We start from the raw sequence: 16970 nt of genomic DNA on the forward strand, positions 1-16970 counted from the left end.
GCCCCCTGCCGGCTTTGAACCAAGAAGGGCACGACAGAGCCGGCCAAATAAACCCACCCATTCACCTCCAGTCATTTTTACCTCCAGCAAATCACAGGGCGGTCCGGATGGCCATTCCCCTCCATTCATTTTTTGGAATAGGAGTACTCAAAAACTACCAGACTACTACAAACTACTAAACTCGGTGGAGGGGTGTAGCATTGGCTAATTTAGAACCCATTCCATGTTGGTGTGCACAGGGACATGGAACGCATTCAGGGGCAGGGTCTGTGCTCTTTGAGCACCCTTTCTAGTTCTTGTTTTTATATATGAACTCTGAGGTACATAAGATAAGATAAGATTATCTTATAGGAAAGGAAGGTCCTCTATAGGAAATGACAGAGCAAACTATTCTTCCTTAGGAGACTCAGATCCTGTGATGTGCAGGCTGCTGCCGATGTTCTACCAGTCTGTCTACCACACTGGTCTTTGCTGTGGCCTGCCGGAGAGGCAACACCAGGTCTGAGGAGACAAACAAACTGAACAAGCTGGTGAGGAAGGCCAGCTCTGTTATTGGGCAACAACTGGACAGCCTGGAGGCTGTGGTGTAGAGGAGGATGAGGGACAAACCGAAGTCCATCCTGGACAACCCCTCCCAGGGTGGTTCAGGTGTTCCTTTGTGCCTGCGGCCATCAGACTCATAACAGTACCTGACCCCCCCCCCCCCCCTCCCCTCACTTGCCCCCTACAGTATGTTGAATTAAAAGGGGGAGAATCCACACTCACTTTAAATGCTTATGTTTATTTTAATGAATAGTACAGCAGCCAAAAACAAACCCTGAGAGTATCTTATCTTATAGAACTCTCAGGCCTGACGCGAGAACCCTGAGAGTACATATTATCTTAGAGAACTCTCAGGCCTGACGCGAGAACCCTGAGAGTGCATATTATCTTATAGAACTCTCAGGCCTGACGCCAGAACCCTGAGAGTGTATCTTATCTTATAGAACTCTCAGGCCTGACGCCAGAACCCTGAGAGTGTCCAAATAAGTGGATTTTCAGAGTCAGGAGGAATCAGGTCACCTCCTAGCAACGTAGAATAGCAGTAGCTGTTTCCATGGCGGCTACTGTAGTGACAGGTGCGGTGTGGACTGGGGATAGCACCGTTGTTCTGCATTCACCCCACTTCACACTACCTTTTCCACAAATGTGAAGTTATGGAATATGCTCCGAGACGTCAGGTCTCTGGGGATATTTAATGTGATTGTGAGAATGTGCCAGTGTTACCTCCTCACTCTATAGTTGACAAAATGGATGAATACGGAATATCTGAACCGGCCTTCAGCAACTCGTCTTCTTTTCTTGAAGAAATGCGTCCTTCCTTTGGTGAGTTAGACACTTGTAGTGGGTATTAGGCATAATAATGTGGACTGCAGACGGAAGGAAGGTCAATGCGGTCAATCAAAGGCTACCTTTCTTCTCCCAGCTCTTGCCTACGGGTGTTCCTGACGGTAATTCTCTGATTTGACTTTGATGTGCCAATTTGTGTCTGATGAATAATTGTCTGGTTTGCTGATAACTTGTGGGAGTCAAGTGCATTCTGGTGGCACTCAATGCAAATGGGGATATTTGGGTCCCTCAAATCACCGCAGTAGCTCCTCTATCTCTGTCTTGTCGATCCGTGAGTAAACTCGCCAATTAGCTGTGTTTGAAGAAGCCATTTTTGATTAGAGCAATCAGTAAAACGCATGTCCTCTCCGTGATTGTCCTCCTGATTAGATGAGTTGTCACTTGCGAAGTTGTTGGAGATTTTAATTTATGGCCTTATAGTTCTGAAAAGTACGGTAATTACCTAATCCATTTTCTGCAGTTCAGCACTCAAAATTCAATCGCATTGTATATTCAAACCAAGCCTAATTTTTTCTCAGAATGTGTGTAAGTAGTGTCTCTCCCACGGCAACAAGCAAAATGTCAGATGCATCATTTAGGCATGGAGGGAAGGAATTAGCATAAGTAGTCTTATTGGTGGTCACACTGGTCAGGATGTGAAGTGGTGGCTTATGGTAGGAAATTGTTCTGAAATATCTCTAGATTTCTGTCCACAAGAGAGAATTAGGCATTAATTTATTTTGAAAGCCAACCATCCCTCATAATACTTTGTTACATTGACATTAATAAAGTTGAGCATTTCCTCAAAGCTTTGGATAATAAACTGGGGGCGTGTGTTCAGTTCACAAATTGATTGTTCAAAGCTGCTTTTGTTCAAAGCAGCTATGAGAATTCCATGTTTCAGATCCTTTTTCCTGTCTCAAGCACAGTTCAAATGCCACACGTCTGGTGACAACTGAGTGGAGTTCACTCGCATCAGTTTACTATTGCATGCACGTGAGAAGGGTCTGTTTATTCATCATGCACCATGGATACCATCAATGATCCCTAATTAGGGCTACATCACTGTCAATCCTGTCCTGATCATAGCACACTGAGATACTGTATATCCGTGGAAATGATTGATGACGGTTGATTGATGGAAATGATGCTCAGCAAGCCCCCAAGCTTTAGCATTACAGACGTCATCACGGACCCTCCACACCGTCCGTAGATCTCCCCATCAACCAACAAAATTCAAATATGTCTCCCCTGCATTCATCAATACAGACAGGTTGAGGAGACAGACTATATTGGGGGAAGGGTGGGGACAGAATGGCAGGATTAGCTCTGATTAGGGCAGTTTAAACATGGCCTACTGATTAGGGGCTACCGGACCAGGCTGGTTATTAGCACTGAAGTGTGGCTGGACAGGAGCTTTTTTTAGGGTGGGGGGTGGAGCTGCCACCTCAATCTTGCCCCCCCTCCCTGTCCACCCACCCCTGGGACAAAAGGCTTTGGGGTGGACTATTTGATTGGATGTGGTCCATTGAGGAGAGAGAGAATTGGGGGAGAAAAAAAACATTTTCTCTTTTGCTGTGCCGCTACCCCCCATGGGGTGGAGTCAATGTATCTTTTCTGGCCCTATATGGCCAGCTGGTTAAAGCAGAGCAAATAAACACTTGAGCGCATTCAGAAACCAATATGGCCTCCATCTGAAACATAGCCTTTGTCCCTTGTGGATTGTGGCCTAATTGATGTCCCAAGACACATTCTTTTTTTTACTTATACTGATGTAACCGGCAGATGATACTAGAAACAAGATTAATGATTTTGAGTGTGGTCAGATTCAATATACATTATTTTTTCTCCAATCAAAGTCATATTTAGATTCACATAATAGGCTATAATGTTTACGTTGTAGCAACACAATCCTGATCTGTACTAAAATCAAGCACAGGCAGGCTACGCAAACCTATCCTGCAGGATTGCCGAGCCTCATGCATCACTAGCAAAGTCTTTAGACAAATCCTCAAATACAGTGTTGCAGCCAGTATGTACACAAGTGATTCCTGTGGCTTCTGCTGTGCGACCACTGATAGTCATTACTCAGGGAGAGAGAGAGAAAGAGAGAGCGAGAGAGAGAATTAAAGGGAACATGGGATTTGGTGTGTAATCCTGTTTGTCTCCAGGGTCACATGGTCTACAGATTTTGGATTTGGAGCTACAGTCTGGGAGTTTATTAGGGGGACAACGGGCATCTAATTGTAATTCCCTCTGGAGTGCTGTCAGTGTCTTCTTCTCAATGCTGGAGAGGAGACAGGTTGCTGCAAGATGATAATTGAAAAGAAAGTGGGTGGTCCTCTTTGGCTCCGTGGCCCTGTGGGCCTCCTGGATGGAGACTCTTCCCTGTATGGGCCAAGGAGATTATCAAATGTCAAATTTGCAGAAATGATTAGGTCCGTCTGGGCTTAATTTGACAGACCTCTCTATTGAGTGGTAGTCTCCCTAATTGTCTTGTGTAAAGAGAGAGAGAAAGAGAGACAGAGTGTATGTGTATGCGTATTTGTGTGTGTATGTTTGCGTGTCAACACTAAGATCTTAGATCATAATACGTAGCTAACACACACACATGCATGCATATCCCCCTCCACACACACACACACACACACACACAGGGATCTCATCCCCAAAATCCGTCTGCCTGCCTTGGTTGAACTGTTCTTCAAACCTGCACCTACAAACAAACAGGCCTCGGACGCACAGCTGGTCATTGCCTTGGCAACAGTGGGTTGGGAAGGAGCTGTTCAGTAATTAAAAAGTGCAGCTTTGTGAAGGCCGTGGAAGGCCTGGAATACTTCAGCCCACAACACAACCCATTCAGTGTTTATTTGATTTTTAAGCACAACAAAACCCAATGCTCAGAACTCCTGAACTGGTGGCATCTGTGTTCTGTCATGAATGTTGTTTTTCTGCATCTTTAACAAATTCTAAGGCCTCTGACTAAGTAACAGCCTTTTGAAAACTGACAGAGTGGTTAGTTCCCCATCTACTGTCGGATATTCTAACATAGAGGGATGTTAGTTGGCACATCTCTTAATTAAGTGCTTTAAAATGCCTTCATTCTTTTACGTTGGGAACAAATTAGGCCCAACACAATTTCTCAAGGATGGTGTGAGTGTCTGACACAAAAAAAAATCTAAAGGGATAAAGTCTATTTTAAAAAACAAAAAAGAACTGTGTCCTTCAAGTATTTCAAATAACTGATGAAGAGAGTAAAGTAATTGAATGGAGAGTCAAACAGTCCTCATCCCAGCTCTGTGTGTGCGTGTGTGTGTGTGTGTGTGTGTGTGTGTGTGTGTGTGTGTGTGTGTGTGTGTGTGTGTGTGTGTGAGAGAGAGAGAGAATGTATGTGTGTGTGTTTGTGTCTGTCTATTTGTATGTCCGTCTGTCTGTCTGTCTGTCTGTCTGTCTGTCTGTCTGTCTGTCTGTCTGTCTGTCTCTTTCTTTCTGGGCTGTATGGAGATTTGAAGTGGTTAGAATGTGTCCTCTCTTGTCCTCTGTGGCTTCAGTAGGGCCATATGTAGTTCATACCACAGGGGTTTTGTCCACTTTCATGGCTGACAAAGAGCTTCACATCATATAATCCGTATGTACAACGTTTATATAATCAGCACACATTGAAATGTTCATGGATTGATTCTTGGCCAGATATCACATTTGTACACTGTCTTGGTTGCCCATATTTGCTTTGCTATGAGATAGACGTGCTCACAATACAATGCGTATGAAGTAATGAATGCAACTGATGGGATGCTATGAAGTTTTACTAACTTTTAGGCTGCCATGTGTTATCCAAGGCTAATGTTTAAATACAGTCTGACCTCGAAATGGCCATTATGCTAAGTGTGCATGTTACAGCTTGGTATGTTGTGTTTTCTGTTTGCGTTTTTCATTTCCCGGCCTGCTCCTATATTGTGTGCCTCCGATCTAACTGAACAGCTCCACAGTAGGGGTTGAAATCAGTAGTAGATTTTGGACAGGCTAAACAAATTTCCCTTAAAGGGGATTCGCAAGACTTAATGAGGCATAACTAATGGTGTTCTGCCATGATCAGCGCCATGCTGGAAGCACAGCGTCAGGACAGACCGACCATTGATTCTTGCTTCAAACCTCTTGAGTTCCTAATCAGCTTCTTTGGTTCAGCATTTCAGGCCTGACAAACCCATTGTGGGCCTGTGTCACTCTAGGTCAGTGGTTATTAGTGGCAACTGAAAACAGTTTCTTTAACTACTTATAAGGGAACTGAATAACATGCATAGGGAACTTGGAGGGGGGATTACTGGTAGTCGGGCAAGGCAGGCGGGCACTGGAGAGAATGTGACATGGTTCTCTAATAAGGGATGGTGACCAACCCCCCTCCCCCACCCCCCCCCACTCCCATCCTCTGCCCCCCCCCCCCCCCCCCCCCCATCTAGCAGTGAAATAGAATAGTCTTCAAAAGGTTGCTTGGGCTGCACAATGCCACATATTGGGAAAATGTATTCATAGCAAGCAACGGAATTAGACAGTTTAAGCCCCCGAATAGCATATCATTGCTGGTGTATGCAAGTCCTCCATGTGTGTGAGTCTATGTTATCTTCAAAGCAAAGGCAATGGTAAAATGTGGTCTCATTTATTTAATTTCATGGAAATCTATTAGAATGAGAATTGCTTTCTGAGTCCTCTGACCTCCTTGAAATGTTTTTCATTCTGTGGGAAGATGATTATTTGCAGGCTATTTTTCCAGTTCAAAATGACTAGAATTAGAAAAGTTTTTGCTTCCTGGAGCACAAGCTCCTTTGATCCTGAAAGCTGATGGTTTCCGCAAGCAGCATAAAGATAGGGCTGCAGTAAGTCACTCTGCATGTACACCAAACAACAGTCACTCATTCTGTATGCACACCAAACAACTCGGAGTAAGGGATGATGTCCGTCATAAAAAAGGGAAAGATTTCACTTCCTGCCAGAATTGGAGGGCATTACACTAATTAAAAACTCTCTCAGAACAAGCCAATTCAAAGCATCCTTTGCCACTGCAATGAAAAGCAGTGCTCGTCTCCTAATGATTTCACATGGGGCAAGATTTGGGGACTATCTTTGGCAAAAAAGGAGAAATGGAGTGGGGGGGGGGGGGTACTCATAGCACCTTTTTCAAATTCCTGGGTACTTTGTCCATAGAGACTGAGAATATCTCGATCACAGATTAGCCCTTACCCAGTCCAGTTAAAGAGTTTGTTGTCTACTGCATTCCCATCTATTTCATCTGACATGCTTATGGCATTCAACCGGCAAGATAACAAGATAACTTTTCTGGTCGAATTAACATATTCATTTTGGGAGGAGTGATAAAGATTTTGATGCTGGCAGAAGGATAAAAATAATATATAATATCTAATCTTTTGTCTTTTCATCCTACTTAAAAAGGAGTAAAAAATATGTTTTGATGATTTGCTGTTGTTAAACAAGACATTTTATAATTATGAATAAAAAACCTTTCATTTATGCATACAAAAAAATCACATGATGAATAGTCAAAGGATGTTTTTCTAATCTATCATCAAGGCCACCATTTTATAAAGCAAGACATTTTCATCAGGCTTGCTTTATATGTCACTATGTAAACTGGACGACCAATGATGTTAAGCTCTGGCCAATTAGCACTCAACCAGGTTGCTAGGTCACCATGGCCAATTGAGGAACACATCAATAGAACTTGAAAAGGTTTCTCTGCGATCAGACCTTCTGACATATTAAGTAGAATTATGGGAGAGAAACCACAGACAAGGCCCCATGCTGTATTCAAACTACTCAGCAGCAAGAACGAATTTGTATCCAGCAATTAACAGGGAAGAATAGAGCTTGAGAATTTCTGTTCTTTGATGAAACAAAGAACTTTATGTTTGCATCTATTTTGCAGTGCGTGAATGAAGGCATGTTTAAATATACATTGAGGATATATAGGAATTATTCAGCATTGTAGATGCCACATAATTATTTACATTAACATGACATTTACATATGGTGTGTTGTACGTGTACACTATATGCTATAATGTTGCATCTTTCAATATGCTTTTTATTTATTCATGAACCTTTGCAACACATTTTGCACATCAACATTTTGCACATTATACAGATGGCAGTGTATAATAACCAAAGTAGTTCTCCAGGAGATGCAGAGGATATGAGAAGTACAAATGCCTTCAGCTAACAAACTGGAAATGGAATGGAAAACTATAGCTGAGGCGTCACAAAGGCATCACCTTTACCAGCCACAGTGAGCACCATGTCACTGGGATGTCACTGTGACCTTGATGGGGAAGGAAAGAAGAGCATCACCTTCCTTCAACCATGATCCACCGCCAAACACTGCAATCAATTCAATCAAACCTAAACACAGTCTTTAATATGTCTCCATTTTATACTTGCTTGAGACAGTTATTGTGATGAATTCTCCATTGAACACACACAGATTCTGATTTATGATCCAAACAGTCTCAATAGTATTAGGTATCGATTGCAATTATACAGCTATAAGGTATGGGAATCTCTTAGAGATCTTTGTTGAGAGGACGCAGTCACCGCGATGGGCCACCTTCATCACCGACACCATCACTGGGTGTCATTATGACTGTTATTGAGATGCAATTTTCAAACAGGTTTCAATGACCAGTGGATATAGAACGCTAGTATATGGTGTGTTATCAGGCGTTTCCCTGCAAAATAATGAAGACTAGACAGGCAATAAAGACTGACTCACTGACTGACTTAGTACTAAATGGTGATTTAACATTTTAGTTAATTTGTTCAATCACTATGCATTGGCCATATCATACCAGCTTCAATATGAAATAACATATTTCAGCTGCCTGAGGTTTTTTGCAGTTTGTGTTTTTGACCCTTCATCGGTGTGCTATGGGGTGATTAGAATTATTAATTGGTCCTGAAAATAATTCTTTCAGTTTTAACATCGAGTATGAAGGTAAGAAAAATGTTATATGGATTGGAACATTTTAGGGTAGGCTAATAATTACATTGACTGTTGTACGTATCGATTGAAACAAAGGCAAGCCGTTTGGGACAGCAAGAGGTTGGCTTTCATTCATACTTTTGAGGTATGTAGCCTATGCTGGAGTAGCCTAAAGGTTGTTGTATTTATTACGCTATTAGGTTTGAGTTATTTGGTCAGGTTTGAGCTAGTTTGAGCTAAATTTTCACAATTAGGGTATTCATTGGAAGTTGAAATCGGTTCTGGCAAACAATAAAATACTACTACTACTACTAATATATACTACTATATAATATACTACTACTACTACTAATAATAATAATAATAATAACAATAATAATAGCCATTATTATTGTTGCGATTGTTCTTGTAATTATTATTAGTAGTAATGTTGTTGTTGTTATTGTAATATTATTATATTGATAGTAGTAACGACAACAATAATATTAGGCCTATATTTTATTTTCGAGTTGAATAAAATAGTCTAGGCCCTAAAGTTAACTGACTATCCCTCGGTTTGTTGTTGTTGTTTTTGTTGTGGTGGTGGTGGTGTGTTTTTTTTACCCGAGTTCCACGTTTGTAATGATATCACACATGCTTGGAGAGGGGATTCTCTGTTAGCCATCACAATAATTGCACGCCATTGTAATCATTCTAGATAATAACTGGATGTATATCACTTCCAAGAATATTGACCAATTAGAATAATTTGATAAGTAAATATATGACTTAACAGGTATAATGCTGCACGAGTCCTGTTGATTATAATGACAGCAGTAGCTACTGAACTATTACAAAGATGATGTGTGAGGTTTTAGACAATATAGCTAATTGGGTTATTCCGAACTTGTCTATATAACCTTGTAGCCTAGTAAAATATAAATTTAATTTGTAGACTTAAAATAGTCCATGATGCACATGTAGCATCAATCTATTGGGAATATTTGCTGCAAGGCTACCTCTCCCCCCCCAAAAAAATCCCATGAACAATGCTGGCTACCCCATCGACCTTGCGTTCCAACTCAATTTGGTCTCAATCACACCATAATGAAAACGCACTCCAACCACATCTTTATAAAAATTAATTCGTCAGGAATAGCTCACACTTCAAGTGATTTATTGTTAACGTTCAATTGGTTTGAAACATAGCCTATACAGCAGCCATCACGCATTTGTTCGTTTTAACTTACAAAAGAATAAAGAAAAACAAAGTCGACGTAAAACAAGTAGGCTATTATACAGGTAAACGGATTCTTGTGTGTTAGCCAAATATACAGTTCCTACTTTCTTTAAGTCTAAATGAATACATTAGTTTACAATATTAATAGCATAAAATACCAGGTTATCACCGCAAAGGAGTGGTGGTTAGTACCTTGAAAAAAGTTCATACCTGATCCCACCTGCCTCCATTCCTCCCCAGACCCACTAAAGTGGAGCAGCATTCCTGTTCAACAACACTGACTACGTTAACATTATGAGGAAGTCCATAACATTGATTACAAAAGGTCCAGAAACAACACAATCGGGTTCCAGGGCAGCCATTTCGTGTAGCCTAATGTTCAAAGATAGTCTCCCTGACAGAAATGTCAAGAAAATGTGCCCAGACCAGCTGATGTCCCCTTAGCCACTAAGGGCGCCATTTTCCCACAGTTGTATATATCAACATGATATATCTCTCGTTTGATTTTGGGCTCAACCGCAGGTTAACAAAGAAAATGGAAAATGACAGTAGGTCCTACCACGTTCTGCCGTAGAGGAGGTTTGAGCTGACCATGTTATTGGTGTAGTCTACAGCAGAAGTGTCTATCTGGGCCATGTTGATCTGGCTGTGGAGGGAAGGGGGGCTAGGTGACATCTCCTCTAGGTCTTGGGCCTGAACCAAGGCGTTGACCTGTTGGTTTTGATGTTGATTGAGGACATTGCTCGAGGCTGGGAGCACGACCCCGGATCCGTTCTGTTGCTGTACTTGCTGTTGCTGCACCTGCTGCTGGTTCGGTGTTGGCGTGTTGGAACCGTTCTGACACGGCTTACCGTCCTTAACCAGAACAGGCACGGACACGCGCCTCGGTGACTGCTGTTGCTGACACAGGTTGTTGTCCTGCTGTAGCTGCTGCGCCGCTTTGTCCTTGGCCTGCCGTTTCATCTTGTACCTATGGTTCTGAAACCAAATTTTCACTTGGGTCGGCGTCAGGTGAATCATACTCGCCAGGTGTTCCCGCTCTGGCGCTGAGAGGTATTTTTGTTGCTTAAATCTCCTCTCCAGCTCGTACACCTGAGCCTGAGAGAACAGTACCCGCCGCTTCCGTCTTGGCGCTGCGTGGAGAGGTGGCATAGATTTGTTGGCGTCCGCCATACCCGTCAGCGTCCCCATTCCAGTCATGTTCATACCTGTGGAAGGTCCCATGAATCTAGAAACTTAAAAATATACATACATATACGCATATTCAATAAGCAGCCATTTTAACGTATATGTCTTCCTGAAATTATGTGACCATTGACTGTATGTCATGCGTAATTGCCAAAATGTAGCCTAAATGTAATGTTAGTAACACAATATCTATTTTTGATTATAGGCTACAATACTAGTTATTAATACTGCTGCTGCTGCTACTACTACTATTACTTCTACTGCTACTAGGCTACTATTACTACTACTATTAGCTTACAACTACTACTACTACTACTACTACTACTACTACTACTAATAATAATAATAATAATAATAATAGCAATAGCAATAACAATAAATAATAATAATATCAGCAACGTTTTAGACAGCAATACACTTTTAGACACTATAATAACAACAATACTACTACTAATACTACTACTACTACTACTACTACTACTCATAATAATAATAATAATAATAATAATAATAATAGCCTAATAATAATAACAATAATAATAATGAAATCGTGTTTGGCAATATTTTGTTAAAATATGTGTTTTTAGAGATTCTGAAAAATATGTTGAAGATCCTCAGGTGTAGGCTAATGTTGGGCTGTGGGATGGTGATGGTGTAGTGTAGATTAAAGTATGTGGATGTTATAAAAAGTTTGTTTAAAAAATAACTGTGTTGAGACAAGTCATAAAACTGTCAAAACAAACGAAAATCCAAAAGGCAACTTACTTGTTGAATATCTTGGATCAGTATTCGCGCCATACCACCCTGTTGCTGCTGCGCTATTTCTCATGGTTTCTTGGTACGACGGGAGGTCTCCCATGTTGCCAATGCTTCCATTGCAGTATCCCCCCATCGCGCTATGCGAGAACTGGGAGACAGTGTGTGGCATGTGGTAGGTGGTCGCCACGGTGGCATTGTGGCCCATGGAGTGCTGTTGCATGCCAGTCTGAGACACCTGAGGCTGTCGGTAAGCTCCCAGTGGAGAGGTTAGGTTCCCTGCGCCGTCCATACCACCAAACTTCTTGTAGGTCTCCTCGATGGGACTCAAAATATCTGTCACTGAGAAAGGCGTTGTATGCTTTGGGCTCAACGACATGGTTCAGAAAGCAGGTAGATTTTGCTGAGCAGATCAACCGTGTTGTTGTATCAGCTCTCTCCTTGTGGATCGTCTACGTAAGAGAGTGCTTGTAGTACGCCTGAGATCCGATTGATCGCCTTGGAGAAGGAGGCGAGCCCAGGGCGCTCTTAGCTCCGGTTTATTGTAGCCAGGAGCCAGGTTTACGACAAACATGGGGGCGGAGCAACGTCCTAAACGAGCAAACAATAGTCATTGACATTTCAGGATGATAATTGAGGAAAATGCTGTTAGTTCCGTATTAAGGTGGTTACACTGAGCTAAATTAGTATAATTTCATGTTATGTAGCCTACGGTATTAATGTTTGTAACATGTTTACAGGTGAGCAGCAAGCAACCACCGTTCACTGTTCAACGTGTGTTTTGATGTTCTTTACAACAACTGAACGATGAAATATGCACAACTGTTGTGCGTCAGTAGGGAATTCCACACTTTCCAAACTTTAAGAGCACTTTGGCCAGACATAAGCTCCAACGAGCATCGTCAGAGGTAGGTTAGGCTACAATGAAGGCTCTCTTCAATTGTATGAGTAGGCTAGCTAATTTATGCGTCTTTAGTATCATTCTATTGCACCAGAGTGGGCCCTTTCAAATTAGTTCAGAGCAACAAAATACTAAGGGTAAAAATATGATAGGGATCCTCAATAAAAGCGATTTGTTGATTGAATGATCGTTTGATTGATTAACATTAGGAGTTACAGTACCAGAAAATGCAACTGTGCGTGGAGGCTCTTTTGGTAGCAAGTTGTTATCTTTCATACATAGCCTACTATTCTATATATGTTTCAGGGATTGAGTTAGAACCAACCGTTTACAAACAGATCGATTGTTGCACCATAAGAGGCAAACGGCGTTTTAGGCACAAGGCCATATTATTTTAGCTTAAGCCTTTAATATCATCAACGTTTGAGTAACATCATTTACGAAATATTAAAAGAGAAAGGGGATAATAATACTGTCATTCAGCCTGTCTAAAGTTGAATCAAACTCATTGATGACACTTAGATATGTTTGCAGTCTTGTTCCCTTGGCAATGTAAGCATACACTCCACTGCTTGACTTTGCATTTTAATCTTTATGTAAACTCACTGGCGCCAGTAACAAAACCATTGGAGGGATTCCACTAATCGAAAAATCACCCATAATGTCATGGCATAACAAATAATAATAATAATAATAATAGCAACAACAATAGGCCTAATAATAACAATAATAACAACAATGATAATAATAACACCATAATAATAATAATAATAGCAACAATAATAGTAACAATAGCCTATTATTTTGTCGTTTTGTCTTTTTTTTTTCTTAAAAAAATAAAAAATCATCATCATCTTAGTTTTACATTAGCCTAGATGATTGAAGTTCTTATCAAATCAAAATTTCCACCTACGGGGATTATTGAAGTTCATGTCAATCTATCTATCTATCTATCTATCTATCTATCTATCTATCTATCTATCTGTCTATCTGTCTGTCTGTCTGTCTGTCTGTCTGTCCTTTTATCTATCTATCTATCTATCTATCTATCAATCTATCAATCAATCAATCAATCAATCAATCAATCAATCAATCAATCAATCAATCAATCAATCAATCTATCTATCTATCTATCTATCTATCTATCTATCTATCTATCATCACGATGATGTGAAAGAGGAGGAACAGGGGATGGAGATGAAGATGTCGGTGTCACTATTGAGAAGAAGATGTCGGTGTCACTATTGCTGTTAGGACTAAAGCAAAGTGAAATATACAAACTATAAGCTAAACTGCAAATCATTGTTTATTCAAGTTTATTCAACTGCTCTCACTTGGACTTAACGATCACGATCTGGACCGAAACAATATGCAGAGCAGAATTAAATTTGCCAAATAGGCTACATGAAGCCTAAAATGAATAATGTGGAGGAGTTAAATATTCCTTTACTGAAGATGGAAACAAAGGCATAAACTGGCTGATGTCATTTACCTTGACATGACAAGTAGGCTAGCCTACCATAATTGCGCAAATGAAGATGTGCCATGGTCATCCATCAATTACAAACGACGCAACAGCTTTAAGAACATCAATCTCCGTTTAAGCTGTTAGCCTAATTATGAGTAATAAATCATTGTCCTTATGCATTTTGATTCAATAAATATTTGCGTGTTCTTGGATCCTTGAATTACTGAGAAACACTTCTCATCGCTTATATCAGAGTCGAAGTGGATGGATTCTGTTATGAGGCAACAACACAAGCACTCTAAAGTCAGTAGCCTATAAGCATTTAGTGAAACTCATATGAAAGAAGTTCAATTATAAAACCCAGAGCAATTCAATTTGTTTGAGAGGTTAACAATGCAACACCATGCGACACGTGTTTTCGTTGTCTCAGATGGAAATAAAAGACAGCAAACTCACTTCCTACTTTTCATCTGCACATTATAAAAAATATGTAATGCAACGTAACCTAATCTTACCTGCAAATGCAATTCCTAGAACTGAATCTCGTTCATTTCGACGCATTTGGCATCTCTAGGGCGCATGGTGGCTTTGGGGACATAGGAAAGGTAGGCCTCAGCCCCACTACCTCTGGCATTATGTAAATGAGCCAAACCCCTCAACCTTCTGGATTATTGAGTCAGAGAGCACGACCGGCGTCCAGAGACCCTCCACGTTGGAAATCCACAAAAATCTGGCGCCGGTTGGCTGCACATCTTAGAGTAATAGTTTTGATGTAGCCTATATAGCCTATCGTACCTGTAAACGTTTAGAGTCAATGTATTTGAAATGGTGGAAGGCCTTTCATCTACAGCAAGATGTCTACGCGCCAGGCCTGAGGTTTGTCAATATGATGTGATTTTAATGACTGAAAGTGTCTTTGTTTCATCCCTTTGCACATTTATAATTTGGGTTTTATGTACGATTGAAAAAAAGCTATAGTATTGCCTAAATCAGTTACATACGCGGGTATCCTATGTATGTCGCGGGACTGTGTCTGCTCTTAACTCCAAAGAGGATACAATTTGGTGCTGGTTACATGGGCCACGAAACAAGTAAAACAATTACATGTTTTAGGCAGTAATGGACTATCATATCATTCACATCCGGGCAAGAAGACTTCTGGTATTGCTGAGGCAGTAGCCTATACCTAAAGGCTTGGTAAATGCTTAACTTCACCTTTCCTGTAGCCTAAATATAAACTATTCAAAAGCGATTGGTCTTCGACCATGAGCTAAACATAGTCGCGCTTTCATATATACGTTTCAAGCTCTCAGTCAGTGCAATATATTTTTCTTCTTTAGGGACCAATTCATATTTGGTCAAATTAACAACATTGGGAGTATTTCTATACAATTATGTTTTTGCCTGGATAAAATGCATTGCAAAGGATGTGACTTGAAATACAATTTTGAAAACGTTATTGAGTTCAGTTAGTATTACAGATATAAGATATATTGTTAACCATTTTGAATTGGTTGAATTTTAGATAAATATAGACTTAGCCTAGGTCGTTTGCAGCCACATGTTGACCTCAAATATAGGCCAATGTGACAGGGATATCTGTATTTGCTTAGAGTTGCCTTAGTTTTCGCAATGCTTTGTGATCAGATCAGAGAATGTGGACAAACTGGATCAATGTAATCCGCCTCCTCTTGTAGGCCTATTGGTCTATTAGCTTACAGTAGGCTACACGTGCACTTGTATGCAATGCGATATTATTGTAGACGCCTAAATGTCACTTAGATGAACCACGATCTGTCTTAGATTGGGCTTGTCACATGCAGGATATAATTTAATAACTCAGAACGGTTCGTCGGAGGACAATATATTTCGCCTGTGTTGGATGTTGGTAATCTGCTTGATCCTGTAGCCGCGTCCCTTCCACGTTAAAACCCCACGGTTTTGGGCCCGGTGGCTAATAGGCGATTACGCAGCATTATGAAACTAAAGAGTAGTGTAGGCTTCTCCAGTACGCCCATTCTTCTGCGTTCTGTAGAAGCCTACGCTACTCTTTAGTTTCATATAGAAACTTCATCAACTCTAATATAGACTTAACACCAAAGGATTGTTCCGTATAAATATAGGACCTGCGCTGCCGTGCTTTCATATTTCACAACACCCTCCCCCAACTGCACTGGAAGCGGTTCAGCAACAGGGTAGCAGATGGACCAAAGCGCATGGTCACTGAAGTACTTTCTCCATCACGGCGTGCTGGTTCAATAACCTGAGAGAGATTTGGAGAGATCAGTGAGGGGCTGGCGCGATCGGCGTAAGAGCCGGGGTCCTGACCTGCCACCTCAAGATACACCGGCGGAACAAAGTGACCCCTGGGAATCAATAGACGCGACATGGCACTAATGGTCACTGTGCTAAACTGGTCGACCGATGCCAAATGATATGTCAGATTTGGATGATGCGTTAGTTTTATGAACAACATGTAGAGTGGAATCTATCCACAATCCACGTTTTTGTTAAGGCTATGGCCCTCTGTTTCAAGATGGAATGCTGCAACTAATTTCCCTCTGCCTTGAATAAGCCTATAGATGTGCTTTAAAGAGATTTCTATGTACTCGGGCCATGGCTACGCATAGTCTATAGCCTATAATATAAAAATGTATTGATGTGCATGGTTGATGTGCCTATACTTTGTGAGAATGATCGATTTGCCTTGGTGAAATCTAGATCATAGGCTATCTACCTAATTAAAACAAATTCACCTTAATTAATAACTTTTGCTAGGCCTACTAGACTGTAGCCTATCACCATAACCGAGGGACCGTCGTTACGCACGATTGAGTCCCCAGCAGGTTGAAGTTCTTTCTATCTGAATTGCTACGAACGCTCTCAATCATAGCTTAACCTAAGAGACCAGAGAGCAACTTTGCTTTTCCTGAACTCCTGGGACATGTAGGCCCTACAATTAAAACCTTGCATGGAAAGATTTATACATAGGCCTACATTATCATGGAATCATGTATGCCCAACCCGTTGAAGCCTACCGCGTCACCGGCAAAAAATAGCCTACAAATATAAAAAAAATC

At 41.0% G+C, this 16970-nt stretch overlaps 1 protein-coding gene across 1 annotated transcript; it reads right to left on the bottom strand.

Annotated features, from left to right (window-relative positions):
- Positions 1-10132: 10132 nt before the first annotated feature.
- nkx2.4a (NK2 homeobox 4a) lies at positions 10133-11900 on the bottom strand (the record flags this gene model as incomplete). Its single annotated transcript, XM_084439179.1, has 2 exons — positions 10133-10785; positions 11531-11900. 2 exons carry the CDS (start codon positions 11898-11900, stop codon positions 10133-10135), a joined length of 1023 nt encoding a protein of 340 aa, XP_084295305.1.
- Positions 11901-16970: the final 5070 nt, after the last annotated feature.

Source organism: Borostomias antarcticus, assembly GCF_949987555.1.
Source record: "Borostomias antarcticus genome assembly, chromosome: 5".
NCBI classification, from domain to species: domain Eukaryota; kingdom Metazoa; phylum Chordata; class Actinopteri; order Stomiiformes; family Stomiidae; genus Borostomias; species Borostomias antarcticus.